The 22,454-nt window shown below is 39.2% G+C and overlaps 2 protein-coding genes across 4 annotated transcripts; one reads left to right on the top strand and one right to left on the bottom strand.

Moving 5' to 3' along the window:
* Window positions 1–219: 219 nt before the first annotated feature.
* On the top strand, window positions 220–13,875 carry LOC133529223 (poxin-like). 3 transcript variants are annotated; one of them, XM_061866900.1, is made up of 5 exons: window positions 220–373; window positions 8,629–8,781; window positions 10,491–10,604; window positions 12,730–12,921; window positions 13,330–13,875. In XM_061866900.1, the coding sequence occupies exons 1-5, from the start codon at window positions 320–322 to the stop codon at window positions 13,597–13,599; spliced, it is 783 nt and encodes a 260-aa protein (XP_061722884.1). In that variant the 5' UTR covers window positions 220–319; the 3' UTR covers window positions 13,600–13,875. The 3 variants fall into 3 exon arrangements, with proteins under 3 accessions (XP_061722884.1, XP_061722886.1, XP_061722885.1); XM_061866902.1 differs by lacking the exon at window positions 220–373 and adding an exon at window positions 2,209–2,446; XM_061866901.1 differs by lacking the exon at window positions 220–373 and adding an exon at window positions 4,632–4,841.
* A 1,980-nt stretch (window positions 13,876–15,855) lies between these two features.
* LOC133529222 (peroxisome assembly protein 12) lies at window positions 15,856–22,380 on the bottom strand. The gene is made up of 7 exons (XM_061866899.1): window positions 21,806–22,380; window positions 18,918–19,026; window positions 18,263–18,465; window positions 17,489–17,712; window positions 17,142–17,283; window positions 16,979–17,064; window positions 15,856–16,324 (listed from the first exon to the last, which is right to left on the bottom strand). Exons 1-7 carry the CDS (start codon window positions 21,923–21,925, stop codon window positions 16,213–16,215), a joined length of 996 nt encoding a protein of 331 aa, XP_061722883.1. The 5' UTR covers window positions 21,926–22,380; the 3' UTR covers window positions 15,856–16,212.
* Between the last annotated feature and the right edge of the window lie 74 nt (window positions 22,381–22,454).

Raw genomic sequence — 22,454 nt, 5'->3', positions numbered from 1 at the left:
CTTTTTTTTATCCAACATGTGTGATATATTGACAAAATCACTCATGATTTTCGAAGAACGAAAAGGAAAATAAAGTTTTTTTTAAAATAACCACGCCATGTTTCGCTCGACGAGTCTCCTGTGACTTTACGGAGAGACTCGCGCTAGCTGAGTTATAACAATCACACCTAAATGATCTACGCAATACTATAAGTGTATATAAATATAACTGTATACTCGTTCTCTGTCATGTCATATTTTATTCCCCGTTAATATCGGAAGCACGGTGTTTAACAACGTAACATTAATTTAAACGTTCGTTCTGCCTCAGAATAGTGAGATGCTAAGAGTGTATTTTTGTTTAGTGCTTTGCGCTGTGCCCGCGTTATCCAGGGTAAGTATTCTCTTAAAAGTACCTAAATATTTTATCCGCCGCAGTTTAGGCTTAACATTAACCATGACTTTTGATTACTAAGACCACATTTGGAATTTAAAAATATTTATTTGTTATGGCTAAGTACCTACCTATACATAATATATGTAGATCGGATAGAAGTGGGGTTTTAATAAAAAGATCCCACGGCAAAGATTTTACTACTCCCATTCACATTGTTTTCAGGTAAAAATGATCCTAAAAATAGGAGGTATTGTTATGGGAAGTCCCTTTTCCCTAACTTCCTGCATATTTAAGATTTTTACCTTTACTCCGACCAAAGCGTGTGTGAAGTGCCTCATGGCATTAAGTTCGCCTTTTGTACAGTCGAGGAAATTTATTTCTTTAGCAGTTGACGGATCATTTTACACTGGATAGCTCTTATCATATTAACCAAATCTACTTGAACTGCAAACTGCTAAAGAATCAATTTCCTCGACTGTACATTACGTTTTTCTTTTGTGCACTAATACCTAATTTTAAATTTAACTATATTTAATATCATAAGGTCGTAATTCTATAGTGCCACAAGTTATTAGTTTCCTTGGCAATGTTATATAAGTTCAACTTGAAATATGATTTCAGTGATGGTAAATGATTTCCTAATCTAGCATCCCTTTCCTTTATAATTATATGAGGAAAACTAAAACAAATACGCAGTTTGTGCATACACTAAGTAGCACTTGAGTTCTGAGGAGCAAAACTACGACCTTGAAATTTTTTACCCCTTTTTTAGGTGACTCAATTGTTTCGTAGTAGGTACCTACATACTTTCAATTAAGAATGGCAATTTCTGAGAGCATCGCTGTGTGGAAAGAAACAAAACATAGGTATCTTGCGAGAACTCTCATAAATTTACTTTACATAATTCTTCGATATGTTTATCCAGACTGCGATCTTTTTGCCAGTAGTTGGAGGCAAATTTGTGAGCAATGCAAAAACCATTGTGAGGCAATGGATGACCGTCCGTCCTCAGTTAGTTATTAAGGTTCTCCTGTGTTTTGTAATTCTATTTTTCATGTATAACACAATTTAATGATCAATACCCTTCTATTTGTGTACGGACATATAACTTAAAATAATATTGACCTACCTGGTCCCAGATTGTATTCTGTACCTGATGTGTATGCATTTATGTATATACTTTCTGTCCTAAATTTCGCAGTGCATTAGTATATACTGTAATGCTGTGTAATTTTGTTGTTAAAAATAAAATTTATAAGCTTTATATTGTAAACAAAAAAGATGCTGCCATACGAGTATAAAGCGATATGAAAAACCTTGGACCGATTTTTCTGGCATTGAAATCTGATCATTTTACTGTGCAGTACTATCAACTTAAGGCCTTTTGAAACGGCACTGATATATTGCGGCCTGGAGACGCCAACGTCTGTCATTTTCCGTACAAAACAGTCTGCCGATTTTGCGGAGAAAGGGGCACATCAAAAGTAGGTATGGCTATTTATACGCAACGCAAAAATAGCCATGTCAGTCCATACATAAGTATGCACAATTGTGCAAGGTTTTCGGCAGAGGGGTAATTAATTCCTAAATGCGACTCCTGTCTAAATGCTCTAAGATTTCGGCAGTTGATCGATCGATTTAAATCATTGCTCCTTTTTAGCCGGCAACTAAAACCGCATGCCTTAGTTGCATCGTCTATAGAAGCCTTTACTACGATGCGGACCGTTGCCGGGGATCTTTGGCGACCATAAACAAAATAGTCAAATTTCTGAGAAAACGCCTTATATAAACGCTTGACGTTACCTTTCGAATTCTAATTCCATGTATACTTTGGGACGAGACGTTGTTCGTAAAAATTACAAAACGTGTTGTAATCTTTAATATATTGCATCAGTGTACGTTAATTTTAATTTATTTATTTATTACTTACTGTCATGTAAAAACAGTAGCTTTAGTAGTATTTTATTTATATAACTGGTGAAATAGCGCATAGTTGCTAACTGCGTAGTGTTGTGTGATATTTTGATTCCGAGCAAACACTTGTTCATTTTTACGACGGAACAAAAATTGGTAAGTTTACTTGTTAATGTTACTGAAATAGGTACATATACATGTTTGATTTGCACGGTCGAGTTCACAATGACGTTCACAAAATAACGACTTTATTTACAGTGTCTAAAGTTAGTGCAGCTAAAAACTAAAATTTCTTGGTCCAATGTGTATTTACGTCTCACATTTTTCTTAATCGTAAAAATATTAATTGTGGCTATCTAGCTAGAGTTATGCAAATAGTGGCTTAGGTAATGGTTACCTCTTGCTCAAAAAAACAACCTTTTGGGAATAATAATAATATTATAAGAGTTAGGAGCGAATAAAAATTCCATACAAATTATTAAATGCTCCTATTACAGTAATTAAATAAACCGGCCAAGAGCATGTCGGGCCATGCTCAGAGTAGGGTTCCGTAGTTACTCTTCCCTCACAATAAGCTAAACTGGAGCTTAAAGTATGGTAGATTGTTAACCAAAGGATGAACTGTGGGTGTACGTCTTTTTACTATGAAGGGGAAACTTTTTGCGATAGTTAACTCAAAAACAGCTAAACTGATCATATCCGCTATAGTTTTCATTTAATGTCTTTCTTAAGCTCTACTTCCAAGATTTTTTTCATATTTTTTGGACCTATTGTTCAAAAGTTAGAGGGGGGGGACACATTTTCTTTTTCTTTCGGAGCAATTATCTCCGAATATATTCACTTTATCAAGAAATGTTTGTTGAAGACCCCTATTAGTTTTGAAAGACCTTTCAAACGATATCCCACACTGTAGGGTTGAAGCACAAAAAAAAATTCACGCCCACTTTACGTGTAGGGGAGGTGCCCTAAAAAATTTTTTTTTGATTTTATTGTACGACTTTGTCGGCTTTTTTGATTTATATATCCATGCCAAATTTCAGCTATCTAGCACTAACGACCACGGAGCAAAGCCTCGGACAGACATACAGACAGACGGACATGGCGAAACTATAAGGGTTCCTAGTTGACTACGGAACCCTAAAAATCGAAAAATTCACACAAAGCGACATAGCTGTGGTTGATATAGCTACATCAAATTGCGTCAAAATATTTTCAATAACGTTAATATCCGGAGAGGAAAATGGGGACTACGTTTGTAAGGAAAGGCGGTTACGGGGCAGTCGTCCACTTCCGTCTTAAGTGCCAATTACATCGACACTTTATCAGGCCTGATATCAGGCCCGACGTCGGGCTCGAGCAAGAATATTTTGCTGTTTCACCAAATACCAGGACACCGTCTACAAAATTTAAAAAGTAAAAAATTGGTTCATATGTAAAAATACCAGCATATGCATACCCAGTACCAACTTCTCCCTCTGGACCGCATCCAACGAGGAGCGTCTCGAATTGTCGACTGCCAGCGTAGTTCGGATCGGCTTGACTCCTTGGCGCTGCATAGAGATGTGGCCTCGTTCTGCATTTTCTATCACGGGGAGTGCTCCGAGGAATTGTTCGGATTAAGTAATCCCTGCCGCTGCTTTTCGCCATCGCCCTATGCGACATCATTTCCATCCTCACCACTAGATGGTTGGCAGTCCTCAACTGTGCGCTTTTCCAGAAACTTCCGGCCTCGCGCATCTAAACTGTGGAATGAACTGTCGCCTGCGGTATTTCCGGACCGATAACACCTTCAAACCTTCATGAAAAGAGCGTACTCCCATCTTGAATCCGGCAACGCACTTACAACCCAGGTGTACATGAGCGGCGGTAATCGCTTACCATCAGGTGATCCGTCTGCTCGTTTGTCTCCTGTATCATAAAAAACAAAAAAAAAAAAACATTGAACATTTTTGGCAGTTAGAGACAAAGTATTTTTTACATTTCAAATAATGTTAACGATGTCTTGATAAACGGAAAATAATTATTTTAGACGACCGGTTTGGCCTAGTGGGTAGTGTCCCTGCCTACGAAGCTGATGGTCCCGGGTTCAAATCCTGGTAAGGGCATTTATTCGTGTGATGAGCATGGATATTTGTTCCTGAGTCATGGGTGTTTTCTATGTATTTAAGTATTTATAAATATTTATATATTATATATATCGTTGTCTAAGTACCTACGCTCAACACAAGCCTTATTGAGCTTACTGTGGGACTTAGTCAATTTGTGTAATAATGTCCTATAATATTTATTATTTATTTGTTTATTAATTATCTGGCCCGACATCGGGACTACGGCCCCGATACCGGGAAGTGTGGAAGTGGGCACACTATAATATAGATTACTTATTTATTACAAGTAATTGCCCTCATGAATTCGGCTTCACCTGCGTCGGGTCAGCCGCTATCAGACGCTGATAGTGATAACAGTTGTTTATCAATCTCAGGCGACGCCACACGTATCTCCAGAACAAAAACTAACAATTTTGTTCGAGATTGAGCTAAAAAGAATACAGGTTAGTGCTTAAAATTGAGCTAACATCTTAAAAGTTTTGTGTAAAAATGGAAGTCTATTTCTAACGTCTTTATTAAAATAAATTAAACATTTTATATTTAAGTTATAGTATAATTGTATATCAATTCTGTACAGTAGAGTATTTCTCAATGGTATCCTATAAATTAAAAGTGCAAGTTTAATTTTGAATTTTGCTTAAAAATACAAGCGTTAATTATATAATTAGTGAAGTAATGCTTTATCATTATATCTTTTATCTACCGGTACGCAAGGTATACGTCAACGAAAGTTGACATATTATATCAGTACCCCTAGTGTAAATATTTTCGACAGCGAAACTTGACGTACGCGTTTGCGTTAAGTGTCATTTTGTATGAGATTTTTGACTTTCCAAAACGTCCCGCTTGGCGCGCTGTTCAAAAACCCATACAAAATGAGACTAAACGCAAACGCGTACGTCACGTTATGATGTCGATCAAAGTTACACTAGGGGTACTGTATGTACCTAATCGTTTTTTTATACAACGCCGCTAGTAAACAATCATACGGCACGCCGTGACAAATCCATGATAGAAAACAATCGTAACTTAAATAATGTAGGTATATGATGTAATGTCCCACGCACTCAAATAAAAAAAATGAAATAAATATAATAGTCACGTGACTTTTTGTAGGTAACAATGTCATCCGGATACATTTCTTTTGGCTTGTCGATTGTCTGGGTTATTTTTACATGTTGCCGACCCTACTTTCATAACAACATCACCACACCCTGTCCCAACCGGCAGCCGTTGCCCACAGCTCGACTCCATATTGGAAGTGCGCGACTGATTTATTTATTTAAAATATGTTTACACGACATTACAGAAATCTAATGCGTCATGCAACCAAGATCAAACATATTAACAACAGCACATAATAAAAAGAAGATACAATAACATTGTACACAAAATAAAACAATATCTATTACATTACACTCGAAGACCTGGCATCCATCACCTCACAGAACCTCAAGCATTCATTTCTGACACTCGCCCACCGCCATGCAATCAGATCGCACTCCGGTGCTGACGCCTAGAGCGCATTAAGCAGTGAGAGAGCACGGCGGGGCAGTGGCGAGTTCTTACGCGACACAGTCCGAGCAGCCGGGACAGCAAGAAGAAGCTGATATACCTCTATCATTTCGTACATAAGTTCCGAAAAACTCATGGGTATGAGCCGGGGTTTGAACCTCCGGATTACAACTATTGCAAGTCGTACGCTGTTACCGCTAGGCCACCAGCGTTTTTTTTTTCAAAATTGAAGATTCACAAAACACAGCAATCGAGGATTCTTTTGTGGTGTTTGATGGAGTGACGCACGTTGTTCTTAAAAAAAATCAAATGTTTTGGTACTTTACAAAGCTGTAGGTTTGCCATAATTCAATGGTTTTCACCAGCCTTACACACAACTTGACAAAACTTACAAATCACTAAAATCTATATTCCCGGAATACTCCCATCATAAAGGCCGGCAACGCACGTAAACCCCCTCTGGTAGTGCAGGTGTCCATGGGCGACATCAATTACTTACCATCAAGCGATCGTCTTCTCGTACTTGTCTGCTGCGGCAGGAAAAATAATTATTTTGCTTAACATACAGTATACAGTTGCATTATGTCATACCTACCTAACGTATAGACGCTGCATTATTAAATTAGTCAGTATAATAGAAGATAAACAAACAATAATATTTCACCTCTATCATATCGGTGAGTCGTTATCAGCTGATTGGTCGCGTCATGGGGCAGTGGCTGTTTACATGATGGATGAGGTAGATTGGGGTAGAATTTAAAAAAAGCGGCCAAATGCGAGTCGGACTCGCCCATGAAGGGTTCCGTACAATTTATGATGTATAAAAAAACTACTTACTCTACCGGTGACCAGAGAGCTGGCAGCTTTCTCTCGCAGCGCATAAGTATTGCCATTCAGCGAGGGAATGCTGCCAGCATCTTTGGCACAATGCCGCGGGGGCCTTATTTAGATATATTTTAATTTAGATTAGTTTTTACCATTTTGTTTTATTATATGCCTTACTAGATCTCGTTCAAACCAATTTTCGGTGGAAGTTTGCATGGTACATCATAATATATATTTTTAGTTTTATCATTCTCTTATTTTAGAATTTTCCGGGGGGGGGGGGGACACATTTTGCCACTTTGGAAGTGTCTCTCGCGCAAAGTTTAGACAAAAGTGATATTAGAAACCTCAATATCATTTTTGAAGACCTTAGATACCCCACACGTACGGGTTTGATGAAAAAAAAAGAAGGAATCTAAGTATGGGGAACCCCCAATTTTTTTTTTCTATTTTTGTATGAAAATCTTAATGCGGTTCACTGAATACATCTATTTACCAAGTTTCAACAGTATAGTTCTTATAGTTTCGGAAAAAAGTGACTGACATACGGACAGACAGACATGACGAATCCATAAGGGTTCCGTTTTTTGCCATTTGGCTACGGAACCCTAAAAAAGACATGCGAGACAATCATAAACATGTACAGACAACAAAAACGGAGAAACAGAACATTAAGTGTGCATCACATCATCTTACATGGCCTTATTGATTCTCCCAACCTTTTGTCTAAAATTTACTTTAATTTTTCTTCTATCTTATTTCTCTATACCAAGATACAAATCGCTATGTTCCGTAGCGATCGAAACGCAACTGTCACTGTCGCACAAATATGGAAGAGTGATAGAGACAAAGCGTTTCATTGTTGTAGCGATGGCGATTGTCACCTCGGCTAGGCCGGCTAGTCGCAATTTTTCGACTATTATGCCATTATATTAGTAAGACGGCATCTTTGATCAAGTCGAAGGGCGAGATACGTCTGCGAGCGATACTATTTTTAATCGACTTCAATTTCATAGAAGGAGGAGGTTCTGTATTCGGTTGTGGCTATTTATTTTACGCTCTTAACCGACTGTCTCAGCTTACAACCGACTGTTCTCAGCGGTAGGCCCCCACTGCGAAAATCGAAATTCGCAAATTGCGGGGATCTTTCTCTTTTACTCTCACTAAGACGTAATTAGAGTGACAGAGAAAAATGCCCGCAATTGACGAACTTCGATTTTCGCGGTTATAGTCCAGAAGTGTGCGAATCTTTCCATTTCTTCCTTTTTAGGGTTTCGTAGTCACCTAGAAACCCTTATCGTTTCGCCATGTCTATCTGTCCGTCAGTCCGCGGCTTTGCTCCGTGATCGTTAGTGTTACAAACCTCCAATTTGGCATGAATACATAAATGCATGGCGACAGAACGGTATTAGAAGACCTTCAAAAACAATTTTTTTAGGGTACCTCCCACATAAAATGATTTATTTTTTATTTTTCACAAAATCATGAAACAATAACTTAATAAATACTCTCAATGAAAACGTTAGCGAACATGATCGGTTTAGCCGTTTTTGAGTAAATGCCAAAAAATATTATTTAGAAGGAAACGACGTACAACTCGCTGCGAAGGTACTCCCTTACTTCCTTATGCTTGTAAATTAGTTGTAATGTACATGATACTTGATAATAGCCCCCGTTTGGCCTGTTCTGACAGAATGGTAACTACACGGAACCCTACACTGAGCATGGCCCGGCATGTTCTTGGCCGATGTTTTTGTTTAGGTACAGTCGACGTCAAAGACATGTTTACATATTTTTCGCCTTATTAAAAACGCCTTATTTGACGACAAACATATTTTTGAGGTCGACTACATACATGGGTATGCCCGAATTTTTTTTCGTATTTTCCAGAACGACAAGATGGCGAAGCGCACAGTGCTGAACGAAGCTTACAAGGGTCTGGTGGAGTCCATGTCTATCCCAGTGGAGCTGCACGAGCGCGCTGGCCGCAAGTTTGCCAGCTTCGGCGGCGTTCTGCCCATACACTGCGCCACTGAAGAACAGGTACTACTAGCGCCCTCCTGTGATGAGTAGTAAGACTAAACGTTATTAATATTTGAGCAAAAAACTAAACAAGGCCTACAAAAGAGCTGGTGGAGACCATGTCTATCCCGGTAGAGCTGCACGGAGCGCTGGTCGCAAGTTTGCTAGCTTCGGCGGTGTTTTACCTACTAACTGTACTACGAAGAATATTTACTACTAGCGCCCTCTTGTGGCAAGTAGCCAAACTAAACGCTATTAATATTTTGTTAATAAACTAAGTGAGGCCTACAAGGTTTTAGTGGACTTAGTCTATCCCGGTATAGCGGCTTTACTGGTTCGGCGGCGTTCTGCCCATACTCTGTGCCACTGAAGAATAAGTCTACGTCCCACTAGCGTCCTCTTGTGGCGAGTAGAAAAACTAAACTCTTTCCTTGCATTTCAATCGTGAATCTAGTATGTATGACTGGATCAGGCATGAGCGGTGGGGGAAATGACCGAACGGGATAGTTTTATGTATTTTTCAGTAGGAGTAGCAGAGAAAGCGTTATTTTTTTTCTTATCATAGTCTCATTTTGCTGTCTGCCTATTTCTAAAAAATCCTAAGTGACGTAGGTTTTTAGTTGCCCACCGTTTTTTATGGTGGGCAGCAAATAACCCGACCAATTTACGTAGGTTGTTTTTGGTATGTTGTCAGGAATATTAAAACGTGCTTTTAATTTTGTCGTATGGCGTATGTTCTGTCCCTCACGGCGCAGGCGTATAGTACATCTATAGGATCCTGCCATCTATGATTACGATGAACAAATGAAAGGAGCAAAATGATGAATGAAGCCTACAAATGCTTATTCTGTGCCAATTTTGGTTTAGCTTCATGAGTGCCCTGGTTACAAATTTGCTAGCTTCGGCGGCGTTCTGACCATACGCTGTGCTACTGAAGAACGGGTACTACTAGCGCCCTCTTTTGCCGAGTAGCCAAACGAAATGTCATTAATATTGTAACAAAAAACTATACAAGGCCTATAATGTTCTAGCCGTTTTAGGTGTCTATCCCGAAATAGTTGCACGAGTGACTTAGCGGGCAGCACCTAAAGGTTGTGGCGCCATCGCTTGAAACGATGACGCTTTGATCTATTAAATGGCGCCACTTTTTCATATTTAATAAATTTAACACATATCAGTGAAAGAATAAGGATCAAAGTCAAATGGCGTTCTAAAAGTTTTAATCATGTGTCAGTACATTTGCTGTAGTGTCAAGAACAGGTACAACTAATGCCATCCTGTGGCGAGTAGAAAAACTAAGCGCTATTCATATTATTAACAAAAAACTAAACAAATACTAATACATTTATTTCATTACTTATTACAGCAGTTCATAGGTACAAATATTAGGTAGGTAAGTAGTCCATCTTAGGTTTAACGAGCCTAACAAGTTTCTACTGAAGTAAATGTCTATCCCGGTAGAGCTGCTGGTCGCAAGTTTGCCAGCTTCGGCGGCGTTTTGCCAATACACTGCGCTACTGAAGAACAGGTGCTAGTAATATTTGAATATTAAACAAAGCGTACAATTGGGTTATTCCCACTAGTTACCACCAAGTTGTTACCAGTGGTAACTACTGGGATTTTTTTTCCCAGTAGTTACCACTGGTAAAAGGTGGGAAAAAAATTCTCAGTAGTTACCACTGGTAACAACTTGGTGGTAACTAGTGGGAATAACCCGAACTTATGTACAGGTATTGGAATTAGCGAAGACGACCCACCACTACTGCGACGTGTTCACGAATGAGGTGTTGGCGCCACTAGCGGAGCTGGCTTACGTACGGCTAGACGAGAATACAGCTGAAAAGGTTGGTCATTTGTTTCATGATATAAATATAACAAACCACCAAAAGTACAAAACACGACACGTGTTTCGCCTTTACGGGGCATCCTCAGGATCTCCTGAGGGAGAGCTGGACATGGTGACGGTCTGACGCCCGGCAACGGAAACGGCAGTCAGAAAGGAACAGCTTCGCTCCTTCGGCTCCACCGACCTTTTGTAACTGGAGTATTTACTGTACAGACACAATAGTTAGAAGCGATGAAATAGCATGTAGACGATCTGGCATGATAGGCGGCCTTCTCCACATTCCAGGCTTTCACAAAAAAATCGTCAACTTAACATTAGAACAGAAAACAAAAAAGATAAAATTAATAAATAAAACAATGTCACGCAAAAAAAGAAATTTCGATGTATACATAGCCAACCTAGGTATTGTCGAATGTCAAAAAGAAAAGAACAAATATATTTAATAATAAAACAAATGCCTAAGTACACAGACTTCAGATAGCTTTTAGTTTTAAATGCACCGCCTACAATCGTTTCTGCTTTGTCCTAAGGTTGGTAGAGAATGCCTCGTTTTTTTTTTTTTTTTTTATGTAATAGGCTGCAAACGAGCAGACGAGCCGCCTGATGGGAAGCAGTCATCGCCGCCCATGGACATACGCAACATCGGAGGAGCCACTTATGCGTTGCCAACCTTTGAGAACCCTAAAAAACTGGTTCTTGAAGAACCCCATGTCATAGCGCAAGGGAAACACCTCAGAAGGTAGCTCATTCCACAACTTGCACGTTCTGGGAAAAAACGAGCGAGATGCCCGCTTGTTCTTGGTTTGCCACGTGTCGAGAAAGTGAGGATGAACTTTGTTTCTTTGGCGGGAGGTGCGGTGATAAAAACGTGACGGTGGCACCAATTCAAAAAGTTCTTCAGAACATTCCCGATTGTACAGACGGTAGAACAGGCATAGAGAGCCAACGTCTCTCCGAAGATTAAGAGGTTCCAAACCGACTGTGAGATCGGGGTCACCAACAATACGAACTGCCCGACGTTGGATGGAGTCAAGTGGAAGAAGTTGGTATTTCGGTGCTCCAGACCAGAGGTGAGAACAGTACTCCATATGTGGTCGAACCTGCGCTTTGTATAACGAATGGCTGAGATACACGTCATACTCGTGAACGGGTGCTGTTTGTGGAGACCGGTCTGTTTAAGCTTACACGGGGTACAGGTTATGTTAAAGTATGTAACTTTACTTTTGAGTGACATTAACGTGAGACACTTCATTCGGTTCTTGTCTGTTTTAATTTTTTTGTCTTTTAATTATTTATATAAGAATTCAAGCCTTGGCGACCCTCTACATCTCTAAGGATAATTTAATATATATTTTTATATTTTATCTCTGACACTTAGAGACTTATACATCTCTAAAGAATTTTAGTATTTTATGGTTTTATTTTTTTATCATAGTTTTTTTTTTGTGTAATTTGACATTTAGAGACAGTATACATCTCTACTAATAAAGTATTTATTATTTCATAGATTCGATATTTGTAATTGTTTTTTTTTTAATTTATTGTTTGTAAAAATGGACATGTAAAAGTGCCCATGTGGCCTATTTGCTGAATAAATGTTTGATATTTGATATTTGAAAGCCGGTGTGAAGTACTGTTTCGCTCTATTGAGCACCCCGAGCTTCTTAGAGGCCAGTTTGGCTTTGAGTTCCAAATGGCCCCGAAATTGGACTTCGTTCGTTTAAGTTCATCTTTTGTACATTAAGTTTTTCTTTAGTGCAATTAAGTTTAAAGAAATAAATAAATATGTGAATAGGTAATTTAAATGAAAAATGATATGAAAATAGGTATATTAAATGTTTACGACCTTAATAGCTAAACATATTAATAGCAATGCCACAATAATAAAATAGATATTAATAATGAATAGACAGTTGAAATTTTCAGATGATGTATTTCTGTTGCCACTATAATAACAAATACTAAAAAGTACGGAACCCTCGGTGTGCCAATCCGACTCGAACTTGGCCGGTTTTTCTACATACATTAATAAACTTTCAATATCTCCGTGTTTCTTTATTAGATCTGTAACGTGGGAACAAAAAGTATCTTGGATATATTTTTAATAACCCGTAATTGTACAGGTGTTTATAAACAGAAGTAAGCGCATCCTGCTGACCTCCAGCGACGGGCAGCTCGCCCAGTGGCGCTGCGCCCCCAGCTTCGAGTCCGCCAACCGGTACGTCGCGGGCACGCCCATCGTCAACCAGGACGGCGCGCTGGTGTCCGTGGTCACCGCCAAGAGGGGCAACCACTATGCCGTGTCTTCGTTTGAGGTTAGTTTTAGTTAAAAGGCCTAAGTCGATTAGCGCAGGAGTGTATCATCGTCAACCAAGAGGGCGCACTGGTGTCTGTGGTTACTGCTAAGAGGGGCAACCACTGTGCAGTGTTTTCGTTTGAGGTCGGTTTTAGTTAAGAGTCAAGTAGTGCATAGCGGGAACACCCTTTGTAAACCAAGAGGGCGCACTGGTGTGTCTGTCAAGACTGTCAAGAGGGGCAACTACTATGCTGTGTCTTCGTGGTACGACGACGTGGCACTCAAAAAACCCCTCTAACACAGTAATAAACTTTAGCTATTTATCGTTGGCTAAAGTTGCAAATCTCTTGTGTCCTTCAGCTCATTTCTGTCTGTCACGTCCCCAACAAGTTGTCAACATAGGTACGAGTATTTTCTTTATTTCCAGGGCGAAGGCGGCTACTTCGACACTACCCTCCCCTGGAAGACCCTGGACTCCCCGGGCATCATCTACGGCGACCAGAGCTTCCCCTCCCGCGAGGCGCTGCGCGGCCACGTGGCCTTCCTCCCCCCCGCGCACAAGGCCCCGCCCTCCCCCCCCACTCCCGTGCTGCACCGGAGCGCGACCCCCCGCATAGCGTTGGTTGCGGGGAACGGCCGACAGATGGCGCATATTTATTTGCAAGGAGTGCACGCTGACGGAATTGAATATTTGTAATATCGGAAGATTCAGTAGCAAAATACGCAGACCAAGTGGCAGAACTATGTAAACATGAAACTGTTTTTGATGATGTTTTTTTTATTAAAATAAAACGTTATATTTCAAAGTCTAAGATGTAACACACGAATGCTTGGTCTCGCTTTCTATTTACGTAAAAGCCATTTTGTTGTTAACTTATCGTGTGTAATTTGTATTTTATTTTGTATCTATGACATTGTTTACGATATTATTGATTTTAAAATGGTTAAATTAAAGCAATATTTACTTTTAAAAGTTACTTTATTCCATTGAGATAGAATCAAGATTAATCCCCCTCCCGCTCCGCAGCCCCGTGGCTTTCCTCCCCCGCGCGCAATTTTGTAACATACTTTAATATATATTTTTTATAAGTACTTAATAATTATTATGTTATTCAGTATCGACTTCTTCCGAAAATTATTGCGGTCACCCGACATTCTGAAGTAGGTATTCCAGATTACAAGAATAGAATACACCCAATATTTTTTGATAAATATATATCAACTATAATATTATGCTATTATTGTTAGGGTTCCGTAGCCAAATGGCAAAAAACGGAACCCTTATAGATTCGTCATGTCCGTCTGTCTGTCCGTTTATGTCACAGCCACTTTTTTCCGAAACTATAAGAGTTATACTGTTCAAACTTGGTAAGTAGATGTATTCTATGAACCGCATTAAGATTTTCACACAAAAATAGAAAAAAAAAAACAATACATTTTGGGGGTTCCCCATACTTAGAACTGAAACTCGAAAAATCTTTTTTCATCAAACCCATACGTGTGGGGTATCTATGGATAGGTCTTCAAAAATGATATTTAGGTTTCTAATATATTTTTTTCTAAACTGAATAGCTTGCGCGAGAGACACTTCCAAAGAGGTAAAATGTGTCCCCCCCCCTGTAACTTCTAAAATAACAGAATGAAAAAACTAAAAAAAATATATGATATACATTACCATGCAAACTTCCACCGAAAATTGGTTTGAACGAGATCTAGTAAGTAGTTATTTTTTAATACATCATAAATGGTTGCGTCAATTACGCTGTCAATTTTGTATAGGTAAATGTCATGAAGCCGGATTCGAACCTCCAAAACCGTCTTTAAACGCCATGAAATGAACCCTTCTAGACCAGTCCGCCAGCGCGGAACTGTTCTAACTTGTTCCTACTACTACTACAATCGCTGCCAACTTAACTTGGTCTGACTCTAATGGCGAAAATAAAGGCAACATAATTTAATAATAAAAATATATAACTGAAAGTGTAGATACTAAATCGTTATCTGTAATCACCGATAGGTTAATAATAAATAAAAAACGAATTACAATTATTTTGTCATTTTATTAAAAAATAAACCTTTACTTACAATAAAGTAATGTACTTATTCTAAACCTTATCCCAACTAAATAAAGCCCATATTATAATCAGTCTTCAATAAACTATTTAGTATTAATACCAACCAACAATAATTATCTTTTTAATATAAAATCTTGATTAGCACTGGTATATGATCAATACACGATTTTCTGTTTGTCCTACACCGATTTGGATTCTCAATGTTGACAATTTAGTATATTTCTGATTCGATTTATGTGCGTTTCTGGTCCTAAATCAAGTCATACCAGGCAACCATTGGGTTGTACCATTTTTTTTAATGTTTAAGTCGCACCAATAATTTCAAGTGATCACATTGTTTTTCCAAAAGCAAGGCATGAAACTTGCGAATCCGTGTTCTAGTCCAATGATATTATAAAGCTATAGATAGGTTATACTCATAGGTGACTAGTCAAATCAGTTTCTTTTGTCAAAACGATAAGCCACGATGGAATCTCTAAAAACAGAACAATGACGTCATGGTCAAGTTACCTACTCTTTATAGTTTTCTCAGATTTATAAAATAGAAATTGTGTCGGAAAATAACTGCAACCTAGGTCTTGCAAATGTTTTTCTGGGGGTTTATTTCGTGCATGGTGTGAAATAATTTATTTTAAACACAGACAACATCCCTATTGAATCTGTTTTTGTTTTTTCGCATACTATTTACCTTTGTTACACTCGTTGACCAATACTATTTATTTTGCGGTGTGCTAGCTTGTTAGCACACTTACCTAGGCGCGACCAAAGAGCACCTGTATAATTTAAGAGGGCGCGAAAGATAGAAATTTAGAAAGGAACAAATATATGGTTTTGATGTTTTACCTATATATACATATATATATATATATATATATTTTTTTTTTAATTAAAATTTCGCTGGTCAAATCCCTCGGAAAAAACTAGCCATACTAAAATCTATATATCACTAGCTATATAAAAAGTGGATTGCAATGTAACGGTATACAATTGAAAATAAATGAAAATTAGACGTATCCGTGTTTTTTTTTTCTATCGACTCAACTTTAACCTTTTAAGGTTTTTCTTGGAATTTGCCTTGGGAAATATAGTGTAGTTTCCGTATGATTTTTTCATTGCATTTGCCCTTAATTAAAACTTGAAAATCTAAATAAAAACTACAATTTTGCGCGAGCCCCCACTTAAGCGTTTTAATTTTGGAACGCCTATAACCTATCTGGAGTTATAATATCATTGTTCTAGTCGATATACATTCGCACGAGATCGGCCTCCTGCGCCGGCAGCCGCGTGGCGGGGCAGGCGCGGCGGGCGCGGAGGTGGCGCGAGATGCAGCTGTAGCAGAATATCAACCTGGAAGGTGACGGCCGACGTGAGCATCCCGGGTGGCGCATATACACCGTGTTTTTATTGAATTCCGTTAACTTCGGGGTATCGGTAAGCACATAGTTAATTTAAAAAAAAAAGTTTTGTTTATTTTTTTTTTCATTTTTATAATAAGTAATTAAATGTTGCATATAGCGTTGTTGTAACACGGGCATTACACCTAATTCAACCAAACAATTGAAAACTGTGACATCTCAATGTCATTTCGAACATCGATCGTTCAAGATGGTATGTACGTTTAGTAGCAAATTTATTAACTCGTACTAAACACTAATCAATATGTAAATAGGCTCTATAGGCCTTATAAGATAAAAAATAGTTATTGATTATCTCCGAAACGGAGTTAATTAGAATACCGGTGTCTTTGAGAAAGTTACTTAATTTAAGCTCAGGGATGCACTCTTGAAATTGACGTAAATCAAAAAAACACGGTGTATATGACTGTCAAAGACGTCCAGAGACACGGTTACAGTGTAATATAGATCTTCATGCATTGGCGTAGGTATTACAATCAATAAAGCCCGAAAACGTTTAATTTTTTTTAAATAACTAAGACAATGAGTGAATTGTGTTCCGAAAGATACCCGAATAATTATCAATAAGAAAAAAATAGATCTTTACCCGGAGACGGGAAGAGCCGTAGGCGTCTTCCACTGTTGCAGACAGATGGGACATTTGTTACGCCATCGCTCTAAGCCAGGGTCCCGCTGTGGGAGGAGTCAGTCATTAGGTATATTATCCATGAAGTAGAAGAGGTAGAATTAGTAGTTAGAATATATTCCACCTGTGGGGGCGGCGGGCAGGCGGCGGGGCGGGCGGCGGGCGCGCGCGCGTCCCACCAGCGCAGGAACTGCACCGCGAAGGCGCCGTACTCCGCGCAGCGCAGCGCCGCGCTGCCCAGCATGGGGAACGTCACTGCTGCACTTCTGGAAAACCCACCCATATTTAATTTCATTTTATTTTTTATTTTTTTATTCTTTTATTATTTAGGGACTTACAATCCTTAATGATTATGTCAGGAAAAGCGTTCATAGTTTCGCCAGCAGTGTCCCGGAAAGGCTTGTGCATCGGTTAGGGCTGGAGGCACCTCCTAGTTGGATCAGCTCGACGAGTGACCAGGATAGTACTTACCCACACTGACCAGCCACCAGACTTCTGACCAAATCCCCCCAGGTATCGTCCTGTGCTTGAGGGGGTGCGTCTCTTAACGTCAGCCCCAGGGCTGCCAGGGATGGAGTAGGGCTGGATGCGCCTCTGAGATATGCCGCTAGTTGGACGAGCTTGGCGAGTGAGGTGACCAGATGGATAGTGGAGTAGACGTGGATGGCTGCGCGCTTTGCCGTGGCTGTGTGGCCCTGCCGGGAGATAATTTTGATTGATTTATTATATTAGAAGATTGTCCCACTGCTACACACAGGCCTGCTTGTTTTATTTATTGCGGTTCACATAGAAGAAATCAAATTCATATTGTATTTATTTAATTTGTGTTTATAAAATTTTTAGATGTTTGGCGTACTCATGTTAGATAGAATACTCTTTATTGGCACACCTCAGTAAAAATATACAAGAAAAATAAACCATTGATTAAATTTAGAAGCAGACAACAGGCGGTCTTATCGCTAAAAAGCGATCTATTCCAAACAACCTCTGGGTAGCGGAAATAGAGAAGTTAATCGAAAAAGTAGGTGTTGCTAAACCGTTATGAAGCCTAGATTCACACACACAATTACACTGAATTACAGATGTTGTAAGGTTTATAAAAACTGCTAGGAAACTAATTAAATAATTTTTTTAAGAAAACTGGACTTAATCGGGTGCATTTTCTTTTATTATTTCTCATTAGTCTCATAACATAGTCACATGAGTGAACATAAGTAGTTTTATTTTAAATTCACGTAAACATACCTTTCCAAGTACGCCATCTTCATGCTCGTCTCTCCAGCGTGTCACGGCGCTCTCCAACTTGTCTCGCAGGTAAGGCAGTACCACTAATAACGCCAGTGACCCAAGTTCTGCGCCACGGGGCAAGCGAGTCCCGGAGTGGAATTCCCCACTTGGGGATAATGGTGCTCTCACCAGGCCGTAGAAGCTTTCAGAAAATGATGCAGCTGAAGTTGAAATAACAGTGTTTAGTTTCTGACAAAATAGTAATAACAATTAATCCAGCTTTGATGAATTATTTGAAGACAAGACCGTTTTCTGGAAGTCAAATCTAATTTGAATGTTAAAAAACATTGCAAAGGTTGAAATTCTATTGGCGTGTATGTGGTCAATAAATCATACCATGACTGGAAAAGGATTAATATTCAACTGTAACTGTTAGCCTTGCAGTTTTTTATCTCTCAAATTGGCTTTGTTGCTCTAATGAACCATCGAAATTTAACTAAAATAGCTCTCTCTTATTAGGTATTTCTGGATGTCCCTGACTGCCCCATTTATGTATTTAACATCCCGTATATTACTGCTAAATTAGGAACATTGTTATAAATAAAAGCAGAAGGTCCAAATCAAATTTGAATATTTTGTGTTTTCCTAGAGTAAACATGTTAGACATACGAACCATAATGCTTGAGGTAGTGGTATTGCAGAAACCCCTCAAATAACAGGAAGAGCTCATCGTACCAGCGCTCACACCAGCCCAGCTGCTCAGGGTACACCGTTGCCAAATACTGCAATATTATGATATTTTACACTTTGTATATATTATGGTATGTACTACACGGAGAAAACCCATATGAACGCCATATAGGCACAAGAATGTTAGAGATTAATGTTGATGGATGGAGAGTGGATATGGAGCGGTAGCGGTAGACCCAAAAAATGATGGATTGATTGTGTGAAAGAAAATATAAGAAAGGATTGAGTGCTGAGGTGACGAAAGATAGAGGAGAATGAAAGAGAACATGTTGTGCTGATCCCACATAATGTGAAATAAGGGTTGGAAGAAGAAGACACTATACTGAGAAAACCCATACACTCAATACCTGAGACTTATAATAACTCATTTAGTGTTATTAAACTCTTTCTACTGCTCTTTAAGGTCCGACCGAGATCTCGGTCTCGGTCTCGGTCTCGGCATTCTCGGCCAAAAATCGGGCCGAGATCTCGGTCTCGGCTCTCGGCCAAAATGGGCCGAGATTCTTGCCGAGACCGAGACTAGGCAATAAGTTATCATTGGTGGATTTTGAATATACCGCGCACGAGCGCCCGTTTCTAAGCCACCCGTTGGTTGCTTCGCCCGCTTTTGATTGGTTTCGTACCCACATTTTAAGCCAATTACTTATCAAATACGGTGTTGGGATCGGATAGGCTCGGTTGCCAGTAATGACTTGTTCTTTGCTTCTTTTCGTTTTGTGGTTGTTGTTATTGCGGAAGAGTTAATAAATGAGTGTATATTGTTATTGAGATGTAACTTAAATTAACTTGATGTGGGTGTAACATGACACTGGATATTTTGATACTTAATATATTTTTGTTTACGGGAAAAAGTAAAGCAGTAGGTAAGTACAAAACAATACCTGTGGCGGCTTACTGTTGTGGAATATTGGACATAATTTCATGCTAACTTTGCATTTCTATGCAGTTTTGACGAAACTCGCGGTGTGGTTTTTGAGACATAGGTTGATTTTCATTTAATGTGGCTTAGCTTAGTAGCAAGCCACTAACTGACCAGTTAAATGACGAGCATTGTCACAATTTAACGGACCATAACGCTGAAAAATTACGTTTTTTGGGTAACAATATATAACTTTTTAAATTTTAATTATTGTTACTGTACCTCTTTTTGTGCACATCCGTACTAGAAAGACCGGCCAAGTGCGTGTCGGGCAACGTATAATGGAGGGTTCCGTACCTTCATACAATACAAAAAGCCAGACAAGCAAAAGAGCGAATGTTCGTGGCACTTCCTTCATTTTAATAAGAAGATATTCAATATCATTTCCCTGAAAAAGTATTTATTACAGCTTAATTATTTACCTTACTAAGATGCGACTTACATAATACACCATCGTTCCATATATCGTTTTAAAATATATCGTATAGTTTTCGAGTAAAATGGTTGTGACATACGGACAGACACAGACAGACGGCAATGGCGAAACTATAAGCGTTTTTGCCATTTTGGCTACCGAACCCTAAAAATACTATTTATTTAATAGCGCTACGAAGTGGCCATAATAACTTTTTCTGATAAATCATCAAATTTCGACTTTTAAAACATTGTATTGTATTGTAGTTCGGGCGATTTTCCGCAACTCGACGACTGGCGCCTATTTTGCGTGACAAGGGGGGGTGGAGGGTTGGCTACTCTTGCCAGCCCAACTCCTCGAGGAATCCTATCAAACCTTTGATGTTGAGTAGGACCTCAGGGAGGTCTCTCGGGGATCCGAGATGTTTTGCCCTGTATGGGGCCACTCCGCTGCATTCCAGCACCACGTGAGAGGCTGTTTCTTCTGTCTCCATGCATCCTCGGCATAAGGGACTGTCTGTGACACCTGTTATGAAAAGATGTTTGTTAAATAGTCCATGACCTGTTATGACACTGGTTACCATACTCAGTCGGACCTTCCCTAGTTGAAGGAGCGCCCTTGTGAGCTTTCCGTTGATGCCAGGCATGGCTTCTTTTGCCTGTCTGCATCCAGTCTGATTCAGCCAGTGTTCTGTGTGTAGTTTCCCTGTACGTGCCAGCAGCATTGAGCGTACCTTGCTAAACGGTATCGGAAGAATCGGTTCCGGACCAATCGCCCCCGCACCCGATCCTTGCCTGGCAAGCTCGTCCGCAGCATCGTTACCCCGGGATCCACTGTGTCCCTTGATCCATTGTAAAGTGATCTTATTATTATTATGACATACCTCCATAAGTCGTTCGTGGCATTCGTGTATAAGTTTGGATGTAATTATATGGCTATTTAGAGCCATTAAGACTGCTCTACTGTCGGAGAGTATGCGGATGGAGGATCCTACTACCTTCCTTGCAATGATGGCAGCCGCCGCGTTTAAGATGCCCATGCACTCAGCTTGGAATACCGAGTTATGTTATAAACATTTTGATTGCTAAAATCTATTTTATAAATTCTCGGTCTCGGTCTCGGTCTCGGCCGAGAATGCCATTGAATCTCGGTCTCGGTCTCGTTCTCGGCCGAGACAGAAAACGCGTTCTCGGTCGGACCTTACTGCTCTTTCATCTCTCTCAAAAATTCAAAAAAATCAAATAGAACTAATAATGATGAATGAATGACACATTGCAACACCAGAAACTGTTTTTTTTTTTGTTGTCTTCTTTTTTAAATTTGCGGACCATAAGAAGCAGAACTTTTTTGAAACCATGAAAGTATGATAAAATAAAAGTATAGTAAAATTGACATCATTTATTAAGTATGATTTGAAGTCAAAACATAGGTTGAAATACAAGTATAATCCAAACAAGTTTAAAGTGAAGTTACCTACCTCTACAAGTTTCCCAAAAGCAGGTTTCACAGTAGCTCCCAGTGCCTCCTGCGCCACTACTTGGAACACCGAGGGGGCTCCATGCAACGTCCTCGTCAAGTGCGCAGCGTACACCGCCATAGTTATAAGTTTCACAAGGGGCAGTAGCAACAACAAAATTTTACTACAAATATTTACAATAATTTCTTGACCTGTGTAATGTGACGCTCAGGCAGTAGGAAGCCAGTAAGAGTAATAAAAACCTATAAAAATTCACAGTGTTTACCAATCTGGTAAAATGTTCTTAAGGCTCGAATATATGCCTTTCGGAAAAATCATTGGAGTACACTTTTATCATAAGTAATTTATGAACGATAATAGAATGGGATATAGGATTAAAATTAATCTACAAATTAGATTTCTTGTTTTGTAGTTGATTTAAGGTTATGTTATTATGTCAGTCGAAATGTCAAAAAGTGGTTTCGTAGTACCTGTCAACATTTCTTCTACTATTTAAAATGACATTTTAAATTACCTTTAAAAACTTGGACACTATCATCAAAGTCATCATGTATGCAACACAATAATGACTTCACTTGTTTAAGGACCCAAAAACGTTTTTCGCACCGTTAGAGCGGTTAAACTCAAAAAACGCCCCATGTCGCTCAAC

The sequence above is a fragment of the Cydia pomonella genome, chromosome 20 (genome assembly GCF_033807575.1).
Source record: "Cydia pomonella isolate Wapato2018A chromosome 20, ilCydPomo1, whole genome shotgun sequence".
In the NCBI taxonomy this organism is placed as follows: domain Eukaryota; kingdom Metazoa; phylum Arthropoda; class Insecta; order Lepidoptera; family Tortricidae; genus Cydia; species Cydia pomonella.
The sequence above is the reverse complement of the archived record's forward strand: the minus strand, read 5'-3'. Positions and strand labels throughout refer to the sequence as shown.